The sequence below is a fragment of the Mus musculus genome, chromosome 13 (genome assembly GCF_000001635.26).
Source record: "Mus musculus strain C57BL/6J chromosome 13, GRCm38.p6 C57BL/6J".
NCBI lineage: Eukaryota > Metazoa > Chordata > Mammalia > Rodentia > Muridae > Mus > Mus musculus.
In genome coordinates this window covers 74,009,374-74,036,221 of record NC_000079.6, presented here as the reverse complement: position 1 = coordinate 74,036,221, position 26,848 = coordinate 74,009,374, and the positions used below count along the sequence as shown (strand labels likewise).

Here is a 26,848-nt window from a genome sequence, read left to right as displayed (position 1 = left end):
TTTTTATGTCTACTAGTAGCAAATTATTACGCTATCCAAACAAACAATCAAACAAAAACCAACTTTTATTCCCCTCACGAACAGCAACCTCATTGGATGTTCTTTGCACTAGTATTTGAAGTTCACCTTGATTTTAATCATCTTGATGTTGTACCTGCTTTCACAGTAATTTGTGTGCTGGTAATTTGTCATGCAGTTTATGAGTAATTACCTTAGGCCTGGACCTCACCCTAGGGCAAAGCCAGCCCTGGCCTTGAACCTGACAGATGACTGGTCTTCATGCAGTCCTGCCTAAGCTAAGAAGCAGACAGCCTCTTGAGTGGAATGGACATGAGGCTCTCTGCTGCTGAGCACTGATGCAAGGAAGACTTTAAACACCTCTATGTTAGTACCCATGTATCAAGGCCCTGCCAGCCAGAGGATGTGACAACGACCATAGATATTATAGTACTTTAAATCAAATAGAAATCCATATTTTAAAACCTTTATTCATCACTTTACCAACTTGACACACAATGTTAATAACAGCAAACACAATAAACGAAATAAAAGACACAAGCTGTTTCACTAAAGCAATATGAGCCAGGCCATATGTCCAACTAGGTGACTAGACGCCTTGCGCTCTATAGGAGGGACAGCAGGGCCATCCTGACCTGACAGACAGTCTGAGCAAGTGTGGCTTAGATGTCAGTATAAGTGTCTTTCTGAGTCAGAACACCCATGACATCAACATTACCCATCACACTGATAAAGTGATAAACTCCATATCCCTAACATTAATAAAATAGTGTAAAAATATATATCACATATATATAAACTTAACTCCCTTTCTTGAAAAAAAAAAAACTTAGTACAAACTAGTAGTAGTAGCATATTATTCCTTTCAAGTTTAAGTTGTTGTACAGGCTTCCTTTGTTTTTTGGCTTGGTTAAATCTAAAGGAAGAGATAATTTAAGCGTCCCAAGATGGCCACACCCCTGAACTGTAAAATGGTCAGTAGTATGTTGGTGAAGAAGAGCAGTTTGGCTCAGTGTTGGAAGGATATTCTGTCTACTGATGTCTTCACAGTACAGCTAAATTGTCACTCTTGCCATTCTTAATTGGCAGGGCTTCCCCCATGTGCCCATGTTGTAGCCAGGTAGTACACAAGTCTACAGAGAGAGAACCAAGCAGACAGACAGGCAGTGTTCCCTGAAAAAGAACAGGTGGCAAATACCATATGTGTCTGTGCCATGGCGTCTGTCTCAATCCTCCCAGCTAGTTCTAATACCAAAGCAGCTACAGAACAGTATGTAAACACATGGGTACAGCTGTGTGCCAGTAAAACTATTCATTAAAACAGGCAGCTGAGGCAGCCCAGGGCCTCTGCGAGTGGGTCTTGGCTCAGGGCAGGCACCTGTCAACTCCCTGGGACAGACTACAGGGAGGTGGCAGAACTGTTGTGCAGCCCAGTTCAGAACTATCTCCATGTGTCATAATGCCCCTATGCCCCAATATAAGATAGGATACTGAAAGGTGTAAAAATACTCCAGTATAAATATAGATCTTCAACAATATTTAAATACGTAATTTGAACTCTGATTTTGGTAAAGCATTTCCACTAACTAGTTGTTCGTTACATTAAATAGAAATAAATAGGGGTTCTACTAGAGTCAGTGTTTGCAGACAGCCTCCAACCTACCTACCATCGTTCCCTGACACTTAAGACACCATCTGCATGGCTCTTCCCTGCAATTTTTCCCTTTCTCCTGAATGTCACCTCCAACAGAATGTATTCCTGTATGTCACCCTCTACAGACCATGTTCCTAGGTTTCACTCTGACAAAACATATCTTCGAGTGTCACGTGCAACAAAATATGACTCTGTCACTCCAATCCATGTCCCTGAGTGTCGCCCCTGACAGAACCTGTCCTTATTCTTTGCTGTCATAACTCAAAGAAAGCCTGTCTCTGTCTCTTGAGTGTCTTCCCCTGATAGAATGTATCCTTTGTTTCCTGGGTCAGCTCACAACAAAGTATGTCTCTGTCTCCTGGGTGTCCCCTCTAGAAATGAAAATGTCACCTCCTGAGTGTCACCCTCTATGGGAACCTATCCCTGTCTCGTGTGCCTGTCACCTAATAGCACATGGCCCTGGGTCTTGGTTTGCATGCTGTGCAGTTTTTGTTTGTTTGTTTTTATTCACAGACACTGAATTCTATTTATCCATAATTAGTAATAGCTAATTGGTATTGCATAAAACATGCAGCAGAGACAAACACTCTACCTGTGTGTTCAAATCAAACTGAGGAAAATACACATCTGTTTTGTGCAGCAAAGTTTGATTCAAATCAGTTTCTATGTCGAAAGGGTACACAGATGTCACAATGAATTCCATAGACATTTTAAACTGACGGTACAAAGACACCAAGTCTCCGTGATCTAATTGTTACTACCCTTCCCTCGCTAGATGACATATAATCTAGAGGGAGCGTTTATTTTCAAAGTTAAACTTAACACTGACTAAAGAAAGGTGCTGTGTAAGGAAACTCTGGGGGGCAGGGGGAACACAATGAAGACCACTTGTCTGACATAGTTCTGGGTGTTGCTGGGGAACTATATGGGCAGGCCTAGGACTATCCCTCAGGACCCAAGGGTGCTCAGGTTCTGCTCTTGGACAGTAAGGACCAGCAAGGCAGAGTAACCCAATTTTCATTTACAAAGTCCAAGCTGTGTAAGAGCCATTAGAAATGCTTTCTCAGTTGCTTTCCTGGAATGCTTTCCTGCTGAGGATCATACCTTTGGGCACTCTGATGGCAGTTCTGGTCCTCTACTGCCCAGGACCTATGCGGGCTTGCCACTCTGAGCTTTTCTGTTCAGTCCTGAGCACATAGGTAAGGTGACCAGTTTATAATGAAGCTTCCCCATGACGCTGGGCGGTCACGTGAAGGTGGACACTTATGTTGTTTCCTAGGTGTTCCTAGGCTGTTAACCCTTGACTTGGCTTGAATCTTCATCTGGACATCATTCTGGCATCTTAGCCCTTTGAACAGAAGGCTTTGTCCAGGGTTTTCGTACTATTTTGGGGGTCAGGGAAACATCTGACCCACTACATGTTGTGGGGACCCTCTGATGCCTTACTAGCCTTCCCCTCTGCCCTGGCCCACATGCAGTCACTTCCTGATGGATTTGTGTGTGTGTTCCATTTTACTTGGCTGTGATGGTGGCAGTAGAAAAGAGCATCCTCAGAGCAGGAGACTGCCAGCCACATGGGGACTAGGGGTTCTGGGTGAGGGTGCAAGAAGTGCAAGGGTCATTTTGTTTCCCCAGACCAGTGAGGTAAGATTCCAGAAAGGAGGCTCCACCACTTGCCAGGCACAGCAAACTCAAAAAACCTTGGGAGGAAGCCAACCATCCCCATTTTCCTTGAGCTTGTTAACTTTGAACTTTCAGAGAGCCTGCTGTCTGGGAGGTCTGGTATTAAGGCCCATCTTTTCTCTCTTAGGCTAGTAGGTAGTCTTCTCTGGTGCTGCAGTGAAGCCATGCTCTCTGAACCCCAGAGAGGTGGATAATGTGACTATGTGCCATGGCAGTGGGGAAGATAGCCTTGCTGTCTACCTATGCTGTCCAAGCCATGTAAAATGTCCCACCCTCAACACCCATCTGCTCCAGGAAGCATATCCTGAGGCCACTGTGTGTTTTCTAGAAACAAGGCCACACAGTCCACCAAGTTGCATGCAAGGCTAGGGCTGTGTTAATGCAAAGGAACAATTGCTGTGGGGCTCTTATGAGGATGGTGCATGCCTTTGGGCCTAGCTAAGTGCCATCCTCACACATGGATGGGCTGAGTCCTGACTTCTCTCCTGTGGCAGAAAAAGAAACCTTAGCAGATGCTGCAAATCTTTCTTGGGCCTAGTTCTGGTTTCCAGTGCCCTACACTTAGACTTGTGAGAAAAGTTAAGAAAACTGAACCCAGAGAAGGCTCCATAGAGCTGAAGACACATAATTTTGAGCAAAACACAGTATAACTTGCCCTGGTAAAAGCTTCCATCTCACACTGGTGGAACAACTGTCCAGGCCTGGTCTGGACAAAGTGTCTCAGCATGATGTGCGTCCCAACCTGGTGATGGGACATGGCAGCTTGATGTTCTGGATCTCCCTGGATCACTCTTGAGACCAAGCATATAGTCTTGTCATTTCTTAAAACAACACTGAAGAAACTTCCAGCTTCATACTCCAAGTCACTCTCCTGGTCGCTGGGGAACTTCCATTTTCTCTTGGCCTCTCACAGCACAGACTCGGTTGGTTAATATGCATGTGTGCATATGTGTATTCACACACATGTGTGCTAACCCACCAAGTAGCCTCAGCCATGTGCTGTGGTCAAGAAAGATGAAAGGGCCTGTTTAGGATTACTCTATGCAGTTGGTTAGTTTCTTAGCTCCTGCTGACCTAGAAGTGCCTAGATAAGGTCAGCGTGAGTTCTGGCATCTGCTCTGCTTCTCCTTACCCAAACCACCCCCTTTTACCTGAAAATCAAGTGGCCAGTATGGTATGATCCTGGGAGACAGTTGGAAATAGCAGTCCACTTTCCAGCTGTGGACAGGGCAGGTATGTTAGGACAGGACAGTGAATCACGGCCCAAACCTGGGGTCTGAGGGAGAAGTGTCAAAGCACCCAGCAGGAGGAGGATCGGGCATTGCCCCCACCATCGCCTAGTGGAGGTGCATTCTGAGTTCTGCCCAGTTAAACATAGGAATGTAATGAAGTGCAATGGGTGTAAGTCCTGTGCCTGCCACCTATAGTGTCCAGAGCGTCAGCCTATGAGGCTACTTGCCCCCCTGCACCTTCTGGTCATAGGTGCCTGCATGCTTGTAACCAGGCACATAGCCTGACTCATCCACCAGGTCCACACGGCCAGCTTTGCCCTTGCCCTTTCCTGATTGGTCGAAACGCTCCTTGTGGGAACCTGTGAACTTGCTTGTGTCTGTGAGCCGTGACACCGTGGGTGAGGACACAGCTTTCTGAAAGAGAATAGAAGACAGTGTTATCAGAGTGTGTTATTATAAGTCAAATGATACAGCTGGGTAAGGGCCACCGCCATTTATTGCAGCATTTAGGTGGGAGGTGGGAGGTGGCAGGGGCTGAAGAGTAAGCCAGCCACAGACAAGGGGTTGCCCTGGTCTCCTGGCTCTGGGTTAGTCCCACACTTACAGGACTGACAAGTATAAAAATTTCCTAAATCTACCCAGTGTGGCCTTCAGATACTGCTGGGCCACAGTCTCCCCAAGGACAGATGCAATCGAGAACACTAAGTCCCACCCATGCCTCACTCCCTCACCGTGACGCCAGAGATGACTGGTGCTCGTCCCTCAATGAGCCTGTGCACCTCACGTACAGCCTCCTCGCTGCTCTTATCCTTGAACCGCTTCTTGGCCAGCTCCTCCAGTGCCTCCTGGAACTGCTCAAAGGTGATGGTCCTGCAGGACTTTCCTCTGTGGATGACAGGCCATCTAAGTCCTCAGGTAGAGGTCCTCTGGGACCAACCCCACAGGTATCCTATCCCTTCTTGCATTCTGCAGTGATCCCTACTGGTCACAGCCAAATGTCACCAACCAGAGTGTCAGGACATTTCTGTATGTAGTCTTTCCTGAGTCGGGAAACAGAGAAAACCAGGAAAGATCCTATCAAACTCTTCCAGGGATACCCTAGCCCCTCATGGAACAGGAGGGTCAGAAGTGGCCTGGAAAGAGCCTAAAGCCATAGCTCTCAAAGTAAGCCAGCCACAGACAAGGGGTTACCTCTCCTGGCTCTGGGAGGAGCCATATCACCAGCCTGATCAGAATCCTAAGAGTGAGCAGTGCAGGCCACCCTAGTCAGCAGGGTGGCTTGAGACTGGAGCTCCTACCCACCATGTGTACCCGGCCACCAGTGATCATCCTAGATAATTTCTCATTTCACAAAATCCTCCTGCCAAAATGTGTTGTAATTTTAAGACATTTTCAACTTGGCATTCACCCCCAACTAATCCAAATTACTGAAGTTTTCAATGTTTTGGCGTAATGTAGAAGAGATGCGAGTCTGCACGTCCTGCATGTTGCTGGGGAGTTTCAGTGAAATGGCCAGAGGTAAGCTGCCTTGTATGACCAAGCATGCCACAGATCCCAGCTGCAGAGTGCTAAGCGTTCAGGGCTTTAAAGCAGCTGGCTGACAAAATCCCAGTAGGACTCTGAAGTCTCTCCATCAGCATAGAATCCAGAACAGCCAAGATGAGTTTAAGAAAACAAAAACATGGCAGTGGTGGAGCATGGGCTACACAGGCAGAGGCAGGTAGAATGCTGTGAGTTCGAAGCCAGCCTGGCCTACAGATGTTCCAGGACAGCCAGGGCTCCAAAACCCTGTCTCAAAACAAAACAGCAACAATAAACAAAGAAACTAAAAACAGTCAGAGGTCTGAGACTATACTATTCCAAGACACCATACAAAGTCTCCTGAAGGAGACGGGATGAGAGATACTAACAAAGTATGAGATGTATAGCTCGACCTGTCTGGTGTCCAGAAACACCCATGTAGGTGCCTAAATGAACAAGGTCAAGGAGAAAGGACTATTTCAGAAAGCAGCTAGAACATCTGCTACTTCTGCAAAATAAGCCAGCTGGGATTCACAGCTCCCTCAGTCTACTCAGAGCATGACCCCAGAAATAACTTTCTCGCGTATATCTGGAGATAACCTGGGTGACCTTAGGTGGGTAAGGATTTCTTAGAAATGAGGCCAAGTCATCACATTCAATAAGACAAGAGTGGCCACACTAGATTTCAGAATATTAAAATCCACGCTCTCTCAAATGATATGGAAGACAGAGAAATACCACAGAGCTGCAGGAAATATAAACCTGAAAAGAGGCTTGTATCTAAAATACACAAAGAAAAGACATTTTCAAATGGGCCAAGTATTTGGATCAGACTCCTCACCAAGGAAAACCCATTGGTGGGGAACAACACACACAGGAAGTCGCCCCTGGGAAAGCAGAAGTGATCAGGAAGCTGACTGCTGCAGGCTGAGGAGGATGTACCATGAGCCAGCCTCCCTGGAAGCCAGGCTGCTTCCAGAGAAATGCAGTTTGAAGCTTGTGTTAAACCCATTTATGAATAATGTACAGATTTTATTCAGTCATTCTAACTTGGAGATCACCCAAATATCCTTTAGCAGGGGTCAGATAAGCATTCCCTGGGTAGCCTTGCGAGGACACAGCAGTGGCAACACAGTAAGGGAGTGGACCCTTAGTGACTGTGCTAAGGAACCAGACATGAAAATACTACTGTCCCCACACACCCTGAAATTTTACTGGTGCCTGGAGGAGTCTCATACTTTATACATGTGTCTGAATATATAGGGCATTTTGACTAAACACCAGGAGAGCTGAGCCAAATGTTCTTGGAGAAACGTATAGGGCCCCGTGCTGGGGGCCACCCCTACTTAGGAGATTGGGGGAGTCACTGAGCCATTACACTTGGATCAAGGATATAGCATAGAAGCTTGCATAATGGCCTCTAACACGGGTAAGGAGCCTCAGTATATGTCTTGTGTCTTAGAAGGTGGGTTCTAGTCCTTCAATGCTCTTAGCCCCAGTACTTGCCAGCTACCCTTGAGATATTGGGCGGTCTAGGGTATTGGAGCAGCTTGGCTTCATAGTTCAGTGGTGCCTGGAGCTGACAGCTTTTCCCCTCTCTCCTAGGACCTTGGGGGGTGGGGGGCAGTGTTGATCTAAGGCCCCTCAGGGCTGCTCTGTTTGTCGTGAGAAGTCAATGGCACTCTTGTCTCCTACTCCCAACCCTTCCTAGGCTGACATGAGGATGCCAGGCCTAATGGCCAGCCTGGCAACCTGCTGCTGGGGCACAAGGCCATTTCTGGGCAGCCTCGGCACCAGGCACCACCAGTATGAGTCATTGGGGGATGGGGTAACTGAAGGGGCTCTCCCATCACAGGCCACATTCAGATAGAGTTGGATGCCTGCTCCACTGGTACCAAGAATCCCTTTCTGGCCTGTGTCCTTACAAGTCTAACTGTTTTGTTGGGGGAGATGGAGTCCTGTCTTGGTGCCCCAGTTCACAGAAAGAACCCCAGGAGAGCCAGGCACTTCTTGAAGCAGAATCACCACATAGCTCTGAGAAGACAATGCCCACTTTTTCCTCAGAGATGTAAAAACCTCGGCAGGGTTCTCCAACAGACCCCATATCTAGAGCTCTCAAGACTAAGGGATCTTCCTAGGACACTTCCCTACCTTTGGTTCTCAGGCTGCCCAAAGCTGGCTTACAAGTGGGTATCTGCTCACGTGTACTCCTGGGGCCTGGGATTGCATCCCAGGCCCTGTTCCCATATCTGCAGTGGCACCTTCTCAGTCTCTTGGGGACTCTAGGACCTGGCTCAGCAGTAGAGCCCTCTGAGGACTAATCCCCTTTGGCCAATACCACAAACATTACCACTGCTCACCTCGGCTTTGGGCTTTCACAGAGCCCCTAATTCAGCACTTTGTGAAGGGGTCCCTGTCAAGGCTTGTGTAATTAGAAAACTTTTAAGAGGTGAAGGAGTGAGGCACATAGGAAAAGACAAGGCTGTCTGGGATTTACAGATGGCTGTGGCTTCTGAAGTCACCACCACAGAGCAACCTTGTCAACAAGATACTCTGCAGGCAGAGTAGGTGCTTCTGTGGAGTGGAGAACTATACCCTCCCTATCCATGCGGTGGATCCGACCTGAGCCTGCTGGACCACAAAGCAGCCTCAGCTGCCATGGGCCTCAAGTTGTCTGTTGCTACCACTGTCTGACGCTTTATATGTATTCAAGGGAGGTGTAGAAGTATGGTCATTTTCTTCAGAGACCAGTCGCTTGTTCTTTCCTCAGGACTCTCCCATGCCCACTATCTTCTCAGGATCCACACCTAGGCTCTGTGCAGGAGACAACGCTGCTGCTGCTGCTGCTGCTGCTGCAAGTCTAGACCTGTCAGTTCTCTGTACCCTCAGCAGGTCACTGGACTTAAACTCCTTGGGAGCAAGTGATGTGCTCTCTGCCTAGAAGGGCCTGGATGCCAGTTAGCCACAAGGACTGCCCATCTCAGGAAATCAGAGGCCAAGCAGCAACCCTACTCTGCTAACCTCAGTAAACTATGACCCTACTCTGGGTACATTCCACATTATGTCTCTTTACTGGCAGTCACCAGCTTGCCTAGAGGAGGCATCTGTGACCTGCAGCATTGCTACTTCCCTCTGTTGAGAACAAATCCTTAAAGCCCCTTTCTACTTGTCGTTTTGTTTTCTTCCAAGGGACCTGAGGCTGTGGGATAAACATTCACCCGGTGACCCAAAGTGAGCACATCTGCCCACCCCTACCTCCTCATGGTTCTGACCTGGATTAAGTAGGGGTAAGCCATGAGGATGGATATGCCTCTGGTTGCTCAGACAAGTTATAGATGTTTGGGGAAGATCATTCTCTTACATGTCCTTCGTGCACTGGCCAGCCAGCTTCCCAAGCAAGATGGAAGAGCTAAGGAACAGAATATGCTTCTCACCCAAACGGCCTATCACTGCAGACTCAGCAGAACATACGAAGCCTTATGCAGAAAGTCACGGAGGCAACTAGCTCAGTGACTATCAGGCAAAAAAAGTTCCACATGTCCTGCCTTTCCCCCAACAGAGGTCAAAACCCTAAGTTTCCCAGCAGGCGACTGAGGAGTCACTATACTGCCATATACAGCCACTAGAGGGCCATGCAGAAGTAAGAATAGCAGCAAGGCTTCAGGTACTGGGGCGCCTGAAGAGTAAGAGGCATGCTGGATCTTGCTCCACTCAAAGCCTGCAGGGTCAGGCACTCTTCCCTGGAGCATGGGACTGTTAGCCTTGTCTGAGATCCAGGAAGCAGAGCCTGATGGAGGAGCTCCAGTGACATGTGTGCCACAGATGAGTGGAACTGAGTGGGCACCACAGCCAGGAACAGAGGCTGCCTCCAAAGGTCCTCACATGTCCAGGATCCTTGGCATCTGGATTCTCTGAGATATTTGTACAAGTAGTACACACAGAAACACATCCTCACCACAGGTACCCAAAACTCTGGCCAGGACTCCAGACCTGAGGCCTGTTCCTAGGAGTAATGGATTACTTAGCCCAGGCGGCTTCTCTACTGAGCCTCCTTGGCAGCATACAGACATCTGAAACATCCCATCAGGCCTTTATAACTAGCTGTGGCATGTAAGGAACACTAAACAGCTCATAGACTGAGCAGTGGCTGACAAATCCCCAGTCTAGACAGATCTAGACCCTGCTTTCTTACATGTAGGGACTGGCCTGGCTTCCTTCTGACCTGTATTCAGACATAATGGACACCCGGCCCTGACACCCCAGCCAAGTTACTTTCTGACTCTGCACAGTGTTGGCAGGAATCTGTGTGTTTACTCTGGAGGTTACCCAGCACCCAGTCCAGGCCCAGGAAGGCCAAAGGTCTAGGGCCTCCTTACCTGGTAGTATGGTGGTTAAAATAAGGAGGCAGTAGGTAAGCCCAGCCCAACCCCAAGGCCTCTGTATCTCTTCTTCCACAAGCAATCAAGGGTACACACACAGACACTCAGGAACAAAGATCCCCTGCAGACAGTCACAGATAGATACAATGCCTAGGGCTGGCAGGTGTTCCCCAAGCTGCACCAAGCTGGCCTTGCTTCAATGCCAGGTCTCCATTAACTGTGTGGAGACTGGCCATGCTGAGCCTTTTGCAGGATGGAGCCTTTTGCTAGGTTAACAGTAGTCTACAATAAAACTTGGTATAGAGCTTCAAGAAATTTGTTTAAAATTTAACACATAGTAACATCAAAACAAACAAGCGTTGCCATAGTGACAGGGACCTAAACAAAGGCTGCAGATACCCCAGCTGGCGCCACGCCTGCAGAGCCATGGCAACCTGCCCCAAAACAGAAATAGTTGAACTTTTTTTTTTCCCCTCTCAAGTCCTGTCAGAGTCAGCAACTTCCTGGAGATACCTAAGCAATTTCCTCCCAGGCTCCAAACTCCTATAGGAGGCAATTGCTGCCCCTCATGGGATCACAAATGCCCAGACCTCATAGTACAACTAGCACCACTACAGCCCCATTTTTCCCGGAAATATCAATCCCAGAGTTCCCCAGCCCTTTCTGCTGATCCTTTTTAGCATTCCCTCACCACCCTGGTACTCAGAATACTGTCCCTCTACACTAGAGGACAACAGGACTCTGAATCCTCTGTTCACAAATGCCTCTGGAGTGAGGCTCCTCCTCCAGAACAGAAGAGTTCCAAGAGGAACATCATTCATAAGGAACCCAATGGAGCCCAGACTCAGCAGGAATGAGAGTTCAAAGACAGAGATGGGGGGATGGCAGCCTCTAGGGTCTCAAGGGTCTAGGTGTGTAGGCGAAAGGAGTTTCTGGGTCTCTACGTACAGAATCCTCACCTGACCCCAGCCGCCCAGCTAGACATCAGCCCCACAGTGTCAGCAAGCCTAGCACTGATTGTCTGTCTGCCTAGACTGTCAGAGCCTTGAGCCTTCTCTAGGCTTGGGCTGCATATACTTGCTCTCCAGGACCTTGACTTACAAGACAGGGACAGTCCAAAGTTCTCAGGCAGCCCAGAGTTTACAGTGAACAATGACCATGTCCTGGAGTCAGGAATGAAATGTCTGAGCATCTGAAGTTCTGCATTCTGGGAACAAGCATTCGCTTCGCATGATTCATTCATAGGGGTCCAGCGCTTCCCACGACAGGAAGGACACGTGGAGCTGGAGTACTCAGTCCTCTGTGGCCCTCGTCATCCAAAAGACCCGTGACCTCATAGGACCACCCACCAGGAGGCTGTAGAACCATACGTTCTACATGGGGGTGCAGTGCACATATATAGGCACACAAAAGCTGGAAGGTAGCCTCCTTCAGAAGAAGCTGGAGAAGTTGACTGACCTCTGGAAAGGTCACTTCTTCCTACTTTCCAACCATCCCTTCTAGAAGCTTCCTCATAGACACAAGTCTCTGGGTCTCATTCCTTGGTTAGATCTTGATTATCTTGAACACTGGGATGACTGAGGATACAGTATCATGAGGGATCATGTCCGAGAAGAGTATGATGAGCTCATTAGCCTTGCTTAAAAGACATCCTGTATGTTCCCGGTGTAGGAAGAGCTGCCAGGGTTTCTAGTAAGCTCAGAGTTGAGTCTATAAAGGACACCTGCTGGTGGAGGAGGAGCATGAGGGGCGATAGAGTGAGGAGCTGTCCAAGTTCATTTGCCAGTTTAGACACTAACAGTGAGCTCCGTAAAACCATCAGCTTTAACTATATGCACATAGTAGGCATGGCTAACATGCACATGTTAGACAAGGCTTTAACTGTATACATATGGTAGACGCTCTAACCTGGTTTTTCTAGGTCTCAGTGTTGCAGATCGTTTCCATTGGCCTAACAGGAGCTCTTGGCACCAGAATGAGGGTCATATCCCTGTATCAGAGGGTCTAGTGCTGATCATTTTGCAGCCTGGGTCAGTCCACCTCACTCATGACTGGCAAACCTACCAGAGCAGCTTTGTTTACCAGGACCTGCCTGTCTGTCCCTGCCTGGAACTGTCCAGTGAAACTCATACGGCCAGTTTCTATGAGAAGGCTGCACATTTCCCAGAAGGTGATAGCCAGAACAGGCCATGTGACCAGCACAGTGAGCTTCGCCAAACCTGGGAAAACCTCCCCCGCCCCGTGGCAAAGCCTATGGTGGTGTCAATACTCAAACTCAGGGGCAGTCACTTTGGTGAAATGTATAGGGAAGGTCTCAGGAACTATAAGCATCAAGATTTCTAGGTCATCTATGAAGGAGCAGCAGCAGTATAGAGGCTCTGTGGGCTAGTCTTGCTGCTCCTTCATAGATTCATAATCTTGCATCTCCCTAGGTCCTTATGACCTGTTCTGAACTTTGTAGACTCCTCGTGGTTCCTGAGCGCCAATGACTGTGCTGTTCTATTTAGGGACTCGGGGGACAGAATTACTATCCCCTGACCCTTTGTCTGGGTCCTTCCTATAAAAGCAATACAATGAATACAGTATTCAGTAGACCTTCCTCTGAGGGGGTCACATAAGGGTCTTTGGTACCCAACAGCATTGCACGCAGATGAAGCTGTGAAAGAAGCAGTGTTGACAGAAGCCTAAGGACCCCAGTCTAGAAGTACATAGGAACCCTGGCCAGGGGCCTTCCAGGGTAGAGGTAAGCGCTTTCACAGTGGGCATAAGGCTAAAGCGACCACACACATCTGAGCCACTGGCCATAACTTCCTCTACCATCCTCACCCACAATAACTGAACTTCGGGCAGAGGTAGATCTGAGACATCGTAGGAACAGAGTCTCAGATGGATGGGAGAAAGGGCTGAGGCGGTGTACACACAACATCTGCTTTCACAGGTTGAAGCTACATGGAGAGCCTCTTCTCCAGCTTCTCATTGGGGTTGGAAACCACAGGAGACAGAGCAAGCAGAATAGACGAACTCAGAATCCTTTGTGGAATCCTCTGGGATCAGCAGAGCCTGGAGAGGGTCAGGACGCAGGACTCCTTTGGGACATGTTTCTCAGCCTTTACCATTCAAACCTAAGACATACTTTTGTGTGCTGTGTGCAATAGGAAGTTCACTAGGGAGCGTGGGGTTGAGATTTTCTTGCTTTGAAGAGGTCTCAAGCTCCCGGTAGACAGTGAAGTTGATATCAGCCTTGAAATGCATGGGGACAGCTAGGCTCTGGCTCAGTATTCTCAACTGAGCCCCCTTCCTAGGGGCCAGGACCTTGAAAATTCAGGCTCAGCTTCTTTCATTTCCCTCAACCAGAATCTAGAGGAAGCTACAGCTAGCTTCAGCTGAAACAGAAAGATGTCAATATCACCCTCAATCTGGGACTGGCTTGTGTCACCTCTTCCACTGGGACATATATTAAATCCCTCCACCTTTCCAGGAATGCCTAAGTTCCTGGAATGTGATATTCGTTGGTGCTCTCAGGAGCTATCTGCCATGCTACATCTACCCTTCTGGCTGTTGCTCAAAGACTCTCCCATGCACCAGTGCACAACCTGGGGGCAGGGAAGCCTTACTGTACCTGAAGAGCACCAACAATTCCATAAGAAAGTGGATATTGACAACCAGTTATGAAGACATCACCCACCCAAATCCAGAGGAGGAAGCAATGCTCAGCTAGTAGCACCCACAGAGATCAACCACAGGACCTGACAGCACGCGGATGTAAGACAAAACGGCCATTCTCTGATTTGTATCAATTTGGCTGCATATGTGATCATTTCTCAAGTACAAAATTAATGGAGGTGGATAAGGGGCTAGAAGAGGGTGTCATGAGCCACTGCCATACCCTGGAAACAGAGCTACATAGGCCTGAACTTCACACTAACCTCATAGACTCAGCCCACGGCGGATGGGTCTCTGTTCACCTAAGCAGATCCTGATCATGTCTAGCAAAAGCTCACTAACCTGGGTATTGGTTGGGGTTAACTAAGTTTTCTCAAGGCCAGAAGTCCCCACCCTGGCCACATCCAAGGCCAAATGGACCGAGACAAGGACCACAGCTCAGGACATGGCCAAGCAGTTCCAAGGCACTTGTGACCAATGTACTGCCCAAACTGTCCCAGACACCACAGGTTCTGTGCCCACTTCTTAGCGTCAAGCTTTCAGCGTCTGCAAGCAAGATACTTCACAGGCCCTCACAGCTCCTGATATGAGTTGTACGACCTAAACCTGCATGCCACTCACTTGATCTTGCTGAAGACAATGTCCACGTCAGTGACGGTCACATTCTTCCCATCGATCACGTGGCAGTCCTTGCACAGTTTTGACCAGTTCTTGCCATGCATCTCCTTTCCTGTTGCCCTGGTGTCCCCATGTACTGCAAACCGCCGGAAGGCCTCCTCCAGGGCACTGAGCTCAGGAGCTGCAGTTGCACCCTCATTGGCACCCTCTGACTCCAGTGACAACCTCTTAGCAGCCCTGGCTGGGTCTCCTGGGGACTTGGGTGGTGTCTTGTTGGCAGCTTTGGCAGGCTTGGCCTTGCTGTCAGCCATGTTGCTAGGAAAGAAGGAGAAGAAAGGGGTCATTTTGCTTCTCACAGCCCGTCTGTCCCTGGTTCTTGCTGCAGTCTGTGGTACCAGGCAACGAGATAAGGCAAGAGCTGAAGAAGAGCAGCCTTTCTGAGGTCTAGGACCCCTGGGAGCCGAATGCCCAGCATGATCGTGTTGGTCCAACTGCTGGACCTGATACCTGCAGACTCTAGAAAAAGGAAACAGGCTCTGACTCAGCAACAATGGGTCTTCCCTTCACTCCACCAGCCACATTTCCATTACCTGGGCCTTACCTGCTGTGGGTGAATGCCAGGAGGGATGCTTTGAGTCTATAAAATAATGCCATCCTTAAGATGCAGACCAGTCACGCTATGATAACTGTTCCTCAGACCTGAGCCTTCTGAGCAGAGGCTAAGCCATGCCCAGGAGTTGTGAGTGACCCTGGAGACACAATAAAGGCCTTCCCTGGGATCCTAGAATGTGCAGTTGGCCCTTGGACTCAGAGGAAGAGACCCTGAGGAAGGGAAACCAGAAGTATAGCCATATTCTTTGGGATTTTTGTGGGCTGTTGAGTCCTAAAACAGACAGACAAGCCTGGCATGGTGGCGCACACCTTTAATCCCAGCACTCGGGAGGCAGAGACAGGTGGATCTCTAAGTTCGAGGCCAGCCTGGTCTACAAAGTGAGTTCCAGGACAGCCAGGGCTACACAGAGGAACCCTGTCTCGAAAAACCAAAAACCAAAAACCAAAAAACAGACAGACATCCAGGAGGGCTAAGAAGACTGGGAAGGAGGCAGTAGGAAGTCGGAAAGGAGGGACTGCGGCCCTCACTGGCCTGAGCGGGCCGGGGCGGGGCCTGGCGGCTGTCATGGCCGGACAGGACAGGAGTTTCCCCCCCTCACCCCCTCACCCTCTCACCCCTTCACCCTCCACCCCCGAGAAGGCACCTGCGGCCCGAGTCCCTTCCCCTGAGGCTTCCCCAGTCCCGGGGTCTCTGTGCGGAACGCTGCTATGGAACAACAGTTTCACTCAGTGCTGAGAGGGCAACGCGGTGGCGCTTGTGGCTGGACAACACAGAGAATGACCTCAATCAGGGGGGTGATCATGGCTTCTCCCCCTTGCACTGGGCCTGCCGAGAAGGCAGCTCTGCGGTGGTTGAAATGCTGATCATGCAGGGAGCTCAGATCAATGTGATAATCGTGGGGATGATACCCCCCTCACCTGGCAGCTAGTCATGGACACCGTGACATTGTACAAAAGCTGTTGCAATACAAGACTGTCATCAATACAGTGAATGAGCACGGCAATGTGCCACTTCACTATGCATGTTTCTGGGGCCAAGACCAGGTGGCAGAGGACCTGGTGGCTAACGGGGCTCTTGGGAGCATCTGTAACAAGTATAGAGAGATGCCTGTGGACAAAGCCAAGGCACCCCTTAGAGAGCTTCTCCCAGAACAGGCAGAGAAGATGGGCCAGAATCTCAACCATATTCCATACAAGGACACGTTCTGGAAGGGGACCACTTGCACAAGGCCCTGAAATGGGACCCTGAACAAACACTCCGGTATTGACTTCAAACAGCTCAACTTTCTGGCAAAGCTCAACAAGAATCATTCTGGAAAGCTATGAAAAGGCCGCTGGCAGGGCAATGATATTGTTGTGAAGGTGCTGAAGGTTCGAGACTGGAGTACAAGGAAAAGCAGGGACTTCAATGAGGAATGTCCCCGGCTCAGGATTTTCTCACATCCCAGTGCTAGATACTTGCCAGGCTCCCCCGGCCCCCCACCCAACCCTCATCACACACTGGATGCCATATGGATCTCTCTACAATGTTCTACATGAAGGCACCAATTTCGTTGTGGACCAGAGCCAAGCTGTAAGGTTTGCTTTGGACACGGCAAGAGGCATGGCTTTTCTTCACACACTAGAGCCTCTCATACCTTGGCATGCACTCAATAGCTACAGTGTAATGATCGATGAAGATATGACTGCCCGAATCAGCATGGCTGATGTTAAGTTTTCTTTCCAGTGCCCTGGGCGCGTGTATGAGCCTGCCTGGGTGGCCCCTGAAGCCCTGCAGAAGAAGCCTGAAGACACAAACAGACGCTCAGCAGACATGTGGAGTTTTGCAGTGCTTCTGTGGGAACTGGTGACACGAGAGGTGTCCTTTGCTGACCTCTCTAATATGAAAATTGGAATGAAGGTGGCACTGGAAGGCCTTCGGCCTACCATCCCCCCGGACATTTCCCCCCATGTATGTAAGCTCATGAAGATTTGCATGAATGAAGACCCTGCAAATCGACCCAAGTTTGACATGATTGTGCCTATCTTGGAGAAGATGCAGGACAAGTAGGACCTGAAGGTCCTTGCCCAAACTCCAGAAGTGTCAAAACATGGCTGGGGGAGTACACTTCTCCAAAGCTAAAGACCTCTGGTTGCCTCCCCTGTCTCTAATCATGGTATTACCCCAGTTAGGGGGCTTGTTCCCTGCTCCCATCCCTACCACTGTAGCCCCAAAAGGGGCTGGGCTCAGAGCTTTGTCACTTGCCACATGATGTCTCCCAACATGGGAGGGATCAGCCCTGCCTGTCACAATAAAGTTTATTATGAAAAAAGAAGGAAGAGGAGGAGGAGGAGGAGGAGGAGAAGAAAGAAGAAGAAGAAGAAGAAGAAGAAGAAGAAGAAGAAGAAGAAGAAGAAGAAGAAGAAGAAGAAGAAGAAGAAGAAGAAGAAGAAGAAGAAGACGACGACTGGGGAGAGGGTACTACTTCCCAGCAAGACTCAGGAGCACAAGGATATGCAGATGAACCCGCCACAGCCACTGATGTTCCAGCAAGGATAGACATATTGCCATTTCCAGCCCCCAGGAAGCAGGAATGAGGAGCTACCAGTTAGCTTCTCTCTGAGAACTGAATGCTTAACAGCTCAATGCAAGGAGAGGAACTCTTGGTATAGGCACACACCACTGGCCCACGAAACTGAGATGTGCAAGCCCTGTCCAGACGGGAGATCTCAATGACAATGAGGTCAAGGCATGCTGTGAAATGTGGCCCCTGCTGAACTCACAAAAGTGTGAGTTCCCTAAACAGCCAGAATAACACAAATGTTAGTCAGCCACAAAAATCAGGTCGGTCCCCTTCTTGCTCATTCCCTTGAAAATGAAAACAAAAGCACAACAGAAAAAAATCAACAGATGAGGACAGCAACGTTAAGTGGGAAGCTCTAGCCCAGGAGCTCCTACTTCTCCACAAGACCTGACTCCTGGTGAATCAAGTCCATGCAGTGCGTGGGTTCTCTGAGCTTCTGCCCTGGGCCCTCACAGGACACTGAAACATGAGAGGGGCTCTGCCTTCTGAAGACTGCAAAACACTAAGGCAGGTCAGAGCCTGGCAAGCAGCAAATTCAAACCAGGCAAAAGAATCGTGAGCAAGCCTGCAACAGAAGAATGGCACATCAGGACAATGACGGTGTGTCTCACGCTGGTGTGGCCACTCCCTATCAGACAGGTGCAGATTGGGTTCTGTCTCAGTTTCTACAGCACTATGGGCCCACAAGATAGTGAACAGCTACCAGGGTGGGGATGGGCCTCACGGGAAGGAACTCTCCCTTCCAGCCATCCACTGTTCATATGTTGTAGGAAAAAGACTCCTGAGCAGGACTCCCAGCCACATCCAGGGGATCAGGGATACAGAGGTAGCTCAGAGAGCCTCCTGCTGTCTTTGTTCAGCACTGAGGAGTCAGGAATGAGTACAGGTTGAAAGGTACCAAAGAAATCAATAGGAGGCCTGAGTAACAACCAAATTACAACCACATTCTGGAAGGCAGAACCCATCTAAACTCAACCCTGGAATAAGTCATCCTGGAGCTTTTGGGGGGCTCTGTTGCAGAGCAGCTGACAACTGTGACTTTACTGAGTAGCTGACAGCATGACCACACTGTTTTAAAGTCCCAGTGCCAAGATTTTTCAGCAAGATCAGCTTAGTATGGGACCTACATAGCAACCACTGAAGGGCGCCAACAACACACTTGCACAAAGGATAGGCTGAGACAGGGAAGTTGAGACCCTTTCCTCAGGATGCACCTTGAGACTGTCGCTAGGCCTCCAGACTCTGTGTCCATTTTGGCTTTGTTTTACCCTGAACATGTATTACCTTCATGCCATATCATAAACTGATTTTTAAAAATCAGTGGGGTGGCTCTACAAAGATCACCAGAGCATCACTTGCTCGGTGAAAGAAAGAGAAAGATGCTGTGCAATCAGGGCACACCCAGAGCAGGCTATGAGGACGCAGGGCTCCTGTCCACAGGTTCTCTTTTCTGGTGTGAACTGATCCATTAGCTCACAACAGCAGCAGTGAGAACAAACTTAATCTAAAGCGAATTGAGGCTACAGACAAGGTATACTGGAACATGGAGGTACCTATAGACCTAATTCTCTCCTTCATTCCTCTACTATTGTGGGATGGCGAGCTGCAAGCATTTCCCAACCCCCATCCCACATTTAAAGGCCCTGGCCTCTTGCTTTTGCTGCCCCACAGCATCTGAGACAAGCCTAAAGTTTAAGGAGATCTCTGTGTGTCCCACCATGTCACTACAATTTCCATGAGGGAAGTTAGCCCATTTAGAAGAGGTTCCAGGAAGGCACATGATCCACCAAGTGTGGTGATAAAGGGCAGCCTCTCGGGTGTGCTCTGCACTTCCAAGGTGTGACTCCTACACCTCAGGTATGTGTCCTAGATATGCCTTGTGCCCCTTTCCTGATAACCTGTAATCCATTGTCTCTCAGCCATCCAGAAGGGATGTACCCCAACTTCATCCTATGGTGTCTGCCTATCAGCGGGTGCCCCTTCCTGAACTGGCCTCCTTTAGCAATGATTGCTCCGGGAGCAAAAAGAGCAGGTGTGGTGGAGGAGGGAAGTGGCGCCAGCCAGTGACCCCGCAATGACTGCTTATGTTCCCTGAGGGGTCAGGAGGATAGGAGATGGTAACTTATCCACAACAGCACTGACTGTAGGGACAGACTATGTTACCAGATTTGCATCTTCAGACCAGGCCTGAGAAGGCAAGGGAGGCCAGCTGGAGGTAGAATTACAGATCTTGCAGTGGGAGGGAATATGGACAGATGCCAGGGACTTCTGAACTGGAGTTGCTTTCTGCAAACCCTGAGGACCCCTTTAGCCCAGACAAGATTTCTTGCATCCCATATACCCTATATACCCTAACTTTTCCTTGCCAACCCCAAAGGATTGAGTGTTCCTAACAAAGCCTATAGGAAATAAACTGGGCCCCATTTTCAGAATGAAAAATACTAAATCAAATTAAAAAAAAATTTTTTTTCTTAAAGAAAAATCTAATAGTATGTCAGAAAAATAGCTCAGTCAGTTCTGAGGAGATAAGTTTGATTCCTAGAACCCATGTTAAACAAAAACAAAAACAAAAAGTATGTCGGCGTGTGTTTTTTTAATTCTCCTATACACAGGGGAGATGGTGATAGGGCAACAGTCAGCCAGCTGAGCCTAATTAGTGAGTTCTGATAAATGACAGTGAGGCTGGTTTCTGACTTCCACATGCACACACACACACATGCAGGTGCAGTTCATCTGAACACATATAGCACACATATGCCCACATGTAGCAATACAAAAAAGAAGGAAATGAAAAATACAAAAGCTAGAGGTGACAAGGAAGAGACTTGTATAAACCAACATCAGCTGCTATTCACCTCAGGGAGCAGCCTCATTACAAGACTGGAAATGAGGGGATCAGTGGATTGTCTGTAAGCAGAGCAAGGAATCTATTACTACAACCAGGACAAGGTGTCCATGAGCAGAGAAGGCATTTATGAATATGATGGGTGTTTATGAATAAAGTAAGGGTTATGACTAGACCAGGTGCCCATGAGTGAGACAGATATCAGCACATGGGACAAAGTGTCTGGAACCAGGAAAGAATACAGAAAAGAAGTAGAAAGCACTTCTGCCTCTCCGGGGAATCTCCACAGGAGCACACAGGCCAGGGCTAGCTCTTTCTCTAGAATGTTCCAGGGACTCCATTTCATCCTCGTTACTAGGGTCTGATTGGGCTTGAAAGAAGCAACCTCCAGCTAAATCCAGGGAAATGAGACTTTCATGCACTTGCAAGACACTTAATCCCTGACCTCCAGCTAGGCTGCCCTCAGTTCCACCAGCCTCATCAGCAAAGGTGAGGTCAGGGACAGCCAATTAGAAAGACTGTGACCTGACGTTCAAGAGAAGGAAATCTGTCCAAGATGGGAAAAAATGGGCATTGGTTCACTTGGAGCTCACCTCTTCTTCCTCACTACATCCCACCAAAGGTTAGCCCTGCGGGACCTCATGTAAGACCAGGGTTAGGTTGACTGGATGGGATCTAGACACATCCAGCTAGCCCTAGAGAGGGCTCATCTGAGGATGGGACACAAGCAGACTCCTATACAAGCTCTGTACTTTAGAGTGTACTTACACACAACACAGCCTTTGATAATTGTTTCATTAATAATCCAGCCATACACCCTGCTCCTCGTCAGGATACTCCATGTGAGTGGCCTCTTATCTCAATGGGAGCTGTCATCCCAGGCAGGGTGAACTCCCACAAAGTGGGCATTTTCTGAATGTGTATATCCTGCAGGCACACAGAGGCAGTTTCAGAAGCTCAAATCTATCAGGAAACCCAGCCATGTCTCTTGTCACCCAGGCCCCATCTACATAGTGCACCCAGAAGCCTACAGCCCAGAGAATGACTAGGATTGGTCAGGATGGAACATAGTACCAGTCACTAGGACTGGAGTCCCAAGCTACAGGAGGACCTGAGAACCAAACCCCGTGCTTCTCACTGTTTCTAGGTTAAACACAACACAATTCTCCTGGGTGTTACAGGGGACGGGTAGCCCAGTATCCATGTCATCTCACTTCCTATATCCTAGGTCTGGCTGCAGTGTAAGCAGAGCAGGACTACATGTTCCAGAAAACCCCATACATACATTAGGAGAAGGGAATCCTGGGTAAGGAGACTGGGTTAGAGTTAGGGTCCTTTTGGGATACAAAAATGTCCTTTTTTGTATCCAACATCCAGGGCAACAGAAATGAGCTCAGAACTCTCCAAAGCCACTGGCTGCTCTACCTTGCTGGAATTCACATTTGAGTCCTTACCCACAATGCTGCCCTGACTGCCCTCAGTAGGAAACTCAAGGATGCGGCCACTTTCAGGAGTGACCATTTGAGGTTCTGGCTAACAGTTCTAGGGAAATGAGGATAGCCACCATTCTTGGTTGTGGGAGTTACAGAAATACCTTCTAAAAATAATGAGCGAGACAAACCCCTGTAGCTAAGTGGGAGCCTAAGACTGAGCATGTAGAAGAACCACGAAATATTTCAGAGTGTTCAGTGACTCCTTAAGGTTGTTCCTCCTGTCCAGCTAGAAACCAGGTTTCTCTAGAGCCATGGGTGGCTTCATAAATGTGAGTGGAGAGTAAGAGAGTGAGAGCCCCCACATAGCCAGCATTTAGTATGAGTTCCAGGCTCTAGACAACTGCCGAAGGCCAGTAGTGAGTACTGAAATCAAATCCCATCACACCTCATCTGCTCAAACACTATTTCTAGTCCATCCTCCAAAATATTTGCCAATACAGCATCCTGCATGGGTCCAAATGGATAAAATCAAGATCAAGATGTATGCTTACTGTGGGTCCATGTTCTAAGATCTCCTTATATCAGAGGTGCTGAAGACCACTCTCTTGAGTATCTATCTCACAGTGGCATGCCAGGGTTTGTCACCATGCTCCCTCTAGAAGCTCCATGTGTCAGATCCAGATGAACTTGTAGGTGACTGGTTCCTAACTCAACATCAACATGGCTTCACAATCACCAAATGTACATGGGCACTCCCAAGTTGCATGCTACATATCTCAGCATTACCTTGAGGGGGCTATGAAGGGGCTGAGCAGTAGCCCCTCAAACTATCTTAATGCCACAACCTCTGCATGGAACCTGATTTGGAAACAGTATCTTGACATGAAGTCAACCTAGATTGTCCACAGTTGAAAGGTAAAATATATGCCAATACCCCTGTAAGACAGAGACCAGACACAACTCTATCTGCATGTATCCCTCCAAGAAGATGAGACCTTGATGGAAGCGATTAAATCAGTTTGCTATGCTCTCCTGAGTAGAATAAGACTTCCCAAGAGGGTTGTAAAGAATTGGTTGAAACCGTCCCCCTGGAGTATACTCCAAGAAGGCACTATCTTGGAAGCAGCCACAGGGGGACAAAACCATGGGAGGACATCAGAGAGTCAGATGGGGCTATACCCAAAGGCCCTGGGAAGTCAGCCCAAGTAGACTGAGTTTTACATGGAACTACATATGGCACTATCTTCTGTGGCACATACATATGTCACCTTCAATTATTAGGTGCTGGGACAGAAAAAAAAATGGAGGTGCACAGAGGAAGCGAGCAAGCATAGAACATGTCACACTTACAGGGGAACAAGGAGGCTGAGCTCCTAAGTGTTCTTATGCCATCTACCAATGTCAGGAGCCAAATACCCTTGGGTAGGGAAGATTTGCCACAGGGCACACTATACACTCTCCTCCCAAAAGGACTTCTGCTTATCAAAAAAAAAGTGGTAAGAGACTAAAATGTCAAAGCTTGGAGAAGGAAAGATTCTTGTTATGTACAACAAACATGGCTTGTCCAATATATACAAAAAGCCTCTGTAGTCAATAAGGGGAGAAAGGGGGAGATTACTCATCAGAACAAAAGACTACTACATCCAGGGGAGAGCCAGAGAACACAAGGAATGCCAAGCTTCACAGTATAACCAGGAAAGGGCAGACAACTCCAAAGCAGATACCAGACACACCTAGCCAGGTGGGGACATTTAAGTCTGTCTGAGGCAAATGTGGAATGCAGAACACAGAACACCAAGTGGGGAAGGGAACTGGTGGGACACTCTAGAAAGCAGCACCTCTGGTTCAGTGCACATGACCTGAGGCCCAGCCTTTCGGTTGATAGGAGAGTCCAAGGGAGCTGTATTCTCAATCCCCCAAGAGGGAGGCAAAGACAGCTGACAGCAGAACAGAAAGGTAGAACACTAGAGCCATGGATGAGTCTGCTCAGACCAAGACTGGTCAAAGAAGATAGTCTAATAGAATAGCAGCTGTGTGATTTCACATGTGTAAAGGTCAAAACTACAGGCAAGAGCTAAGCCAGTGTTCAAGGATGATGTTCATGAGGTGAAATTGTCAGGACTCTTCCAGCCCACACTTTCCACCACAGGACAGAGGGCAGTGGGGATGGTTGCCAGGAGGAAACGGAAATTACAGTACTGAAGCAGGGTCGCTATGGGAGGGATCTTCAGGGGCCAGCCATCTGGCAGAGCTCACTAAAGCCTGGTAGGTGGCGAAGGAGCCTGAGCTACTTCATGAACCAACCCCCCTCATACTTGCCTGAAAGAGACCAAAGAAACCCTTACATTTGGGCATTTAGACATCAAACCATGACTTAAAGCTAAGTTACATCATTGTACCGTTACGGAGACCTTGGGTCCAAAGAGGTCTCATTCTTCATCAGGAAAAGTCATTCTGTCCATGGAGTTTTCCCTGATAACAGTAAACCATTTGTGGGGCACACAAGTGCAGGCTTCAGTTCACAGAAACCACACCCTCTGGGACCCCAGCAGGGCTGCTCCATTCTATTCCTGCCTTGGACAAAGACACTACGGAAAGGCTTTCCAAGGGCTGCAGAGGTAAGATAGAGAACAGATCTGAGGGTACTATGGGTGGATGCTGTAGGTCTTCGAGGAGCTACCGTAGGTGGGAAATGCTCAGAGTGATGCCATTGGTGAAGGATGCCATAAAGAGACTCCTGCGGGTCATATGTGGAACTGTCATGGGTGGGGCTATTTTGATTGGGAGGTGGTATAGGTAGGGAGATGCTGTGGACAGGAAAAGTCCTGGCCATAAATAGAGAATGCTGAGGTAGCAACACTGTGACCCTTCTCTATGAAGAAACTGGTCTTTCCAGGTTGAATCGGCACTAGGAGCCCCCATGAGGGTGTTAGGGACTGGAAGCCATGTCTGAACCCTGGCTGTGGCTGAGCAGCTCCAACTCTTCCTTTCAGGAGGAAGTGGTAAGCTCCATTCTCCTGCATGGGGGGTCTCTGGGCACACAGCCTTCCTGGGCGAGGGAGATGGGATGGACAAGGCTGTAAGGTTCCCTTCCCTGGCAAAACTGAAATCACACCTCCTACAGGCTCCTCCTTCAGTCGTGCACTATAAATAGGACAGCAGGCCCTGCTGAGGAAGCTGGGTCTCATCCTCCCTGAAGCTCAGCAGAGCTGTCTGCAGGGCCCCATTCTGCAGACTTCTCCCAAGCCTCCACCCCTCATGTCTGGTTTCAGTGTTCTTAAACGGAATTTTCTAATGCTTATAAAAATTTCCAAAACCTTAGATGATAGTTAAAATAGCCATGTACCACAACCTCAAGAAATGGAGAAGGCGGACCCAAGGAGCACCAAGAGGAAAACGTGCAGCTGCGCAGGTCGCCCTCACTTCACCATCGGTTAAGACAGGGATTCTCAAAGCTGTCTATTCAAATACGCCACTTGAATAGGGCACCTTTTCTAATGGCGAGTCCCGGTGGTAATCAGGAGCTTTTCTGAATAGAGGAGTCCTTTAGAGACGCTCAGATTGTGCCCCTCCCCCTCGCCAGTCCTTCAGGGTCACGTGACGGGAGAGGGGCTGGCACGCGAGCAGAAACAGCAGCCGGCCGCCAGAGAATCCAGCTAAAGACAAGCAGGGTTTCGCGCCCCCCACCCAACTCTCCCCCGCTCCCCCAAACACACACAACATTGCTCCAGTCGTGGAGAGCTCGCGCCGCCTAAGAAAGCCACCTACACGGCCAAGGGAGCCCAGATACGCAAGTGGGCTCTGGGCCGAACGCCTCCATTCGCCCCAGGACACGCACAGGACCAATCACCAGGACACAGCCTGTCCAAAGCTGCGCCACAAAGGGTACTACTCGTCTTCCTCACCTAGTTCAAGGCCTCGTTTACATAACCGAAACCGCCGAGCAAGGGTCGAGTCCTCCCTCTCCTTCGCGCAAACGTGGGCATTCAACATGCGACCCTGACAAAACCCTCGCCATCTCGAATGAGAGATGCAGGCTCGAAAGGAGGGTGACATAGAGAACTGGCGCTGTCACCTGCAGGACGCAACGCGCGCTCAGGATTCTGGACCCATGAACCCCCGGCAGCTCCAGCTCCGGTATGCACAGCTCCGGGCGGTGGCTTCTCTTTACCCCGTTTTCCACCAGGTTCCACGAGCAGCGACCCGGGTCGCTGGCACGAGGCCTGGCACCTTGGTCTGGTGGGGAGCCGTGGGGTGTTTTCTGTCCACCGTATCAAGTGCCGACGCAATGCGCCTGGCTCAGTGTAAACGCATACCCATTCTTGACACCACTGCTCTGAGATCTCAAAGGAACTAGTTGCTTCAGCAACTAGACCTGATCTAGCCACTGCAGAGAGTGACAGGTGGCCAGCCTCACGGACCGGAGGGGTCCCGAGCCTTGGCCCCAGAACCGCGCCTCGGACCACGGACAGCGCCCAGCGCAAGCTTACCTCCAAAACGCGTCCACTGCTGCGCCTCAGCGACTAGACGCGCGCCCAGGGGCGCCGAGCTCTCAGAGCTGTCCGCCGGGCCCCGCCCTCCGGCACCGCCCACATGCCCCTCCTCCTCCCGCTCCGCCTAGGCGCG

At 49.2% G+C, this 26,848-nt stretch overlaps 1 protein-coding gene and 1 pseudogene across 2 annotated transcripts; one reads left to right on the top strand and one right to left on the bottom strand.

Moving 5' to 3' along the window:
• Positions 1-468: 468 nt before the first annotated feature.
• On the bottom strand, positions 469-26,803 carry Tppp (tubulin polymerization promoting protein). Of its 2 annotated transcripts, none has more exons than NM_182839.2 (4): positions 26,713-26,803; positions 14,772-15,083; positions 5,319-5,472; positions 469-5,001 (listed from the first exon to the last, which is right to left on the bottom strand). In NM_182839.2, the coding sequence occupies exons 2-4, from the start codon at positions 15,077-15,079 to the stop codon at positions 4,807-4,809; spliced, it is 657 nt and encodes a 218-aa protein (NP_878259.1). In that variant the 5' UTR covers positions 15,080-15,083; positions 26,713-26,803; the 3' UTR covers positions 469-4,806. The 2 variants fall into 2 exon arrangements, with proteins under 2 accessions (NP_878259.1, XP_006517472.1); XM_006517409.4 differs by lacking the exon at positions 26,713-26,803 and adding an exon at positions 26,128-26,216.
• Gm6263 (predicted gene 6263) lies at positions 15,910-17,627 on the top strand (annotated as a pseudogene).
• Positions 26,804-26,848: the final 45 nt, after the last annotated feature.

Excerpts from the sequence above, each read along its gene's own strand:
- Tppp (NM_182839.2), bottom strand. The coding sequence starts at position 15,079 with ATGGCTGACAGCAAGGCCAAGCCTGCCAAAGCTGCCAACAAGACACCA. Across the intron at positions 5,473-14,771 it reads ATTGTCTTCAGCAAGATCAA|AGGAAAGTCCTGCAGGACCA; the intron begins GTGAGTGGCATG and ends TGTCATCCACAG. Across the intron at positions 5,002-5,318 it reads CAGTCATCTCTGGCGTCACG|AAAGCTGTGTCCTCACCCAC; the intron begins GTGAGGGAGTGA and ends ATTCTCTTTCAG.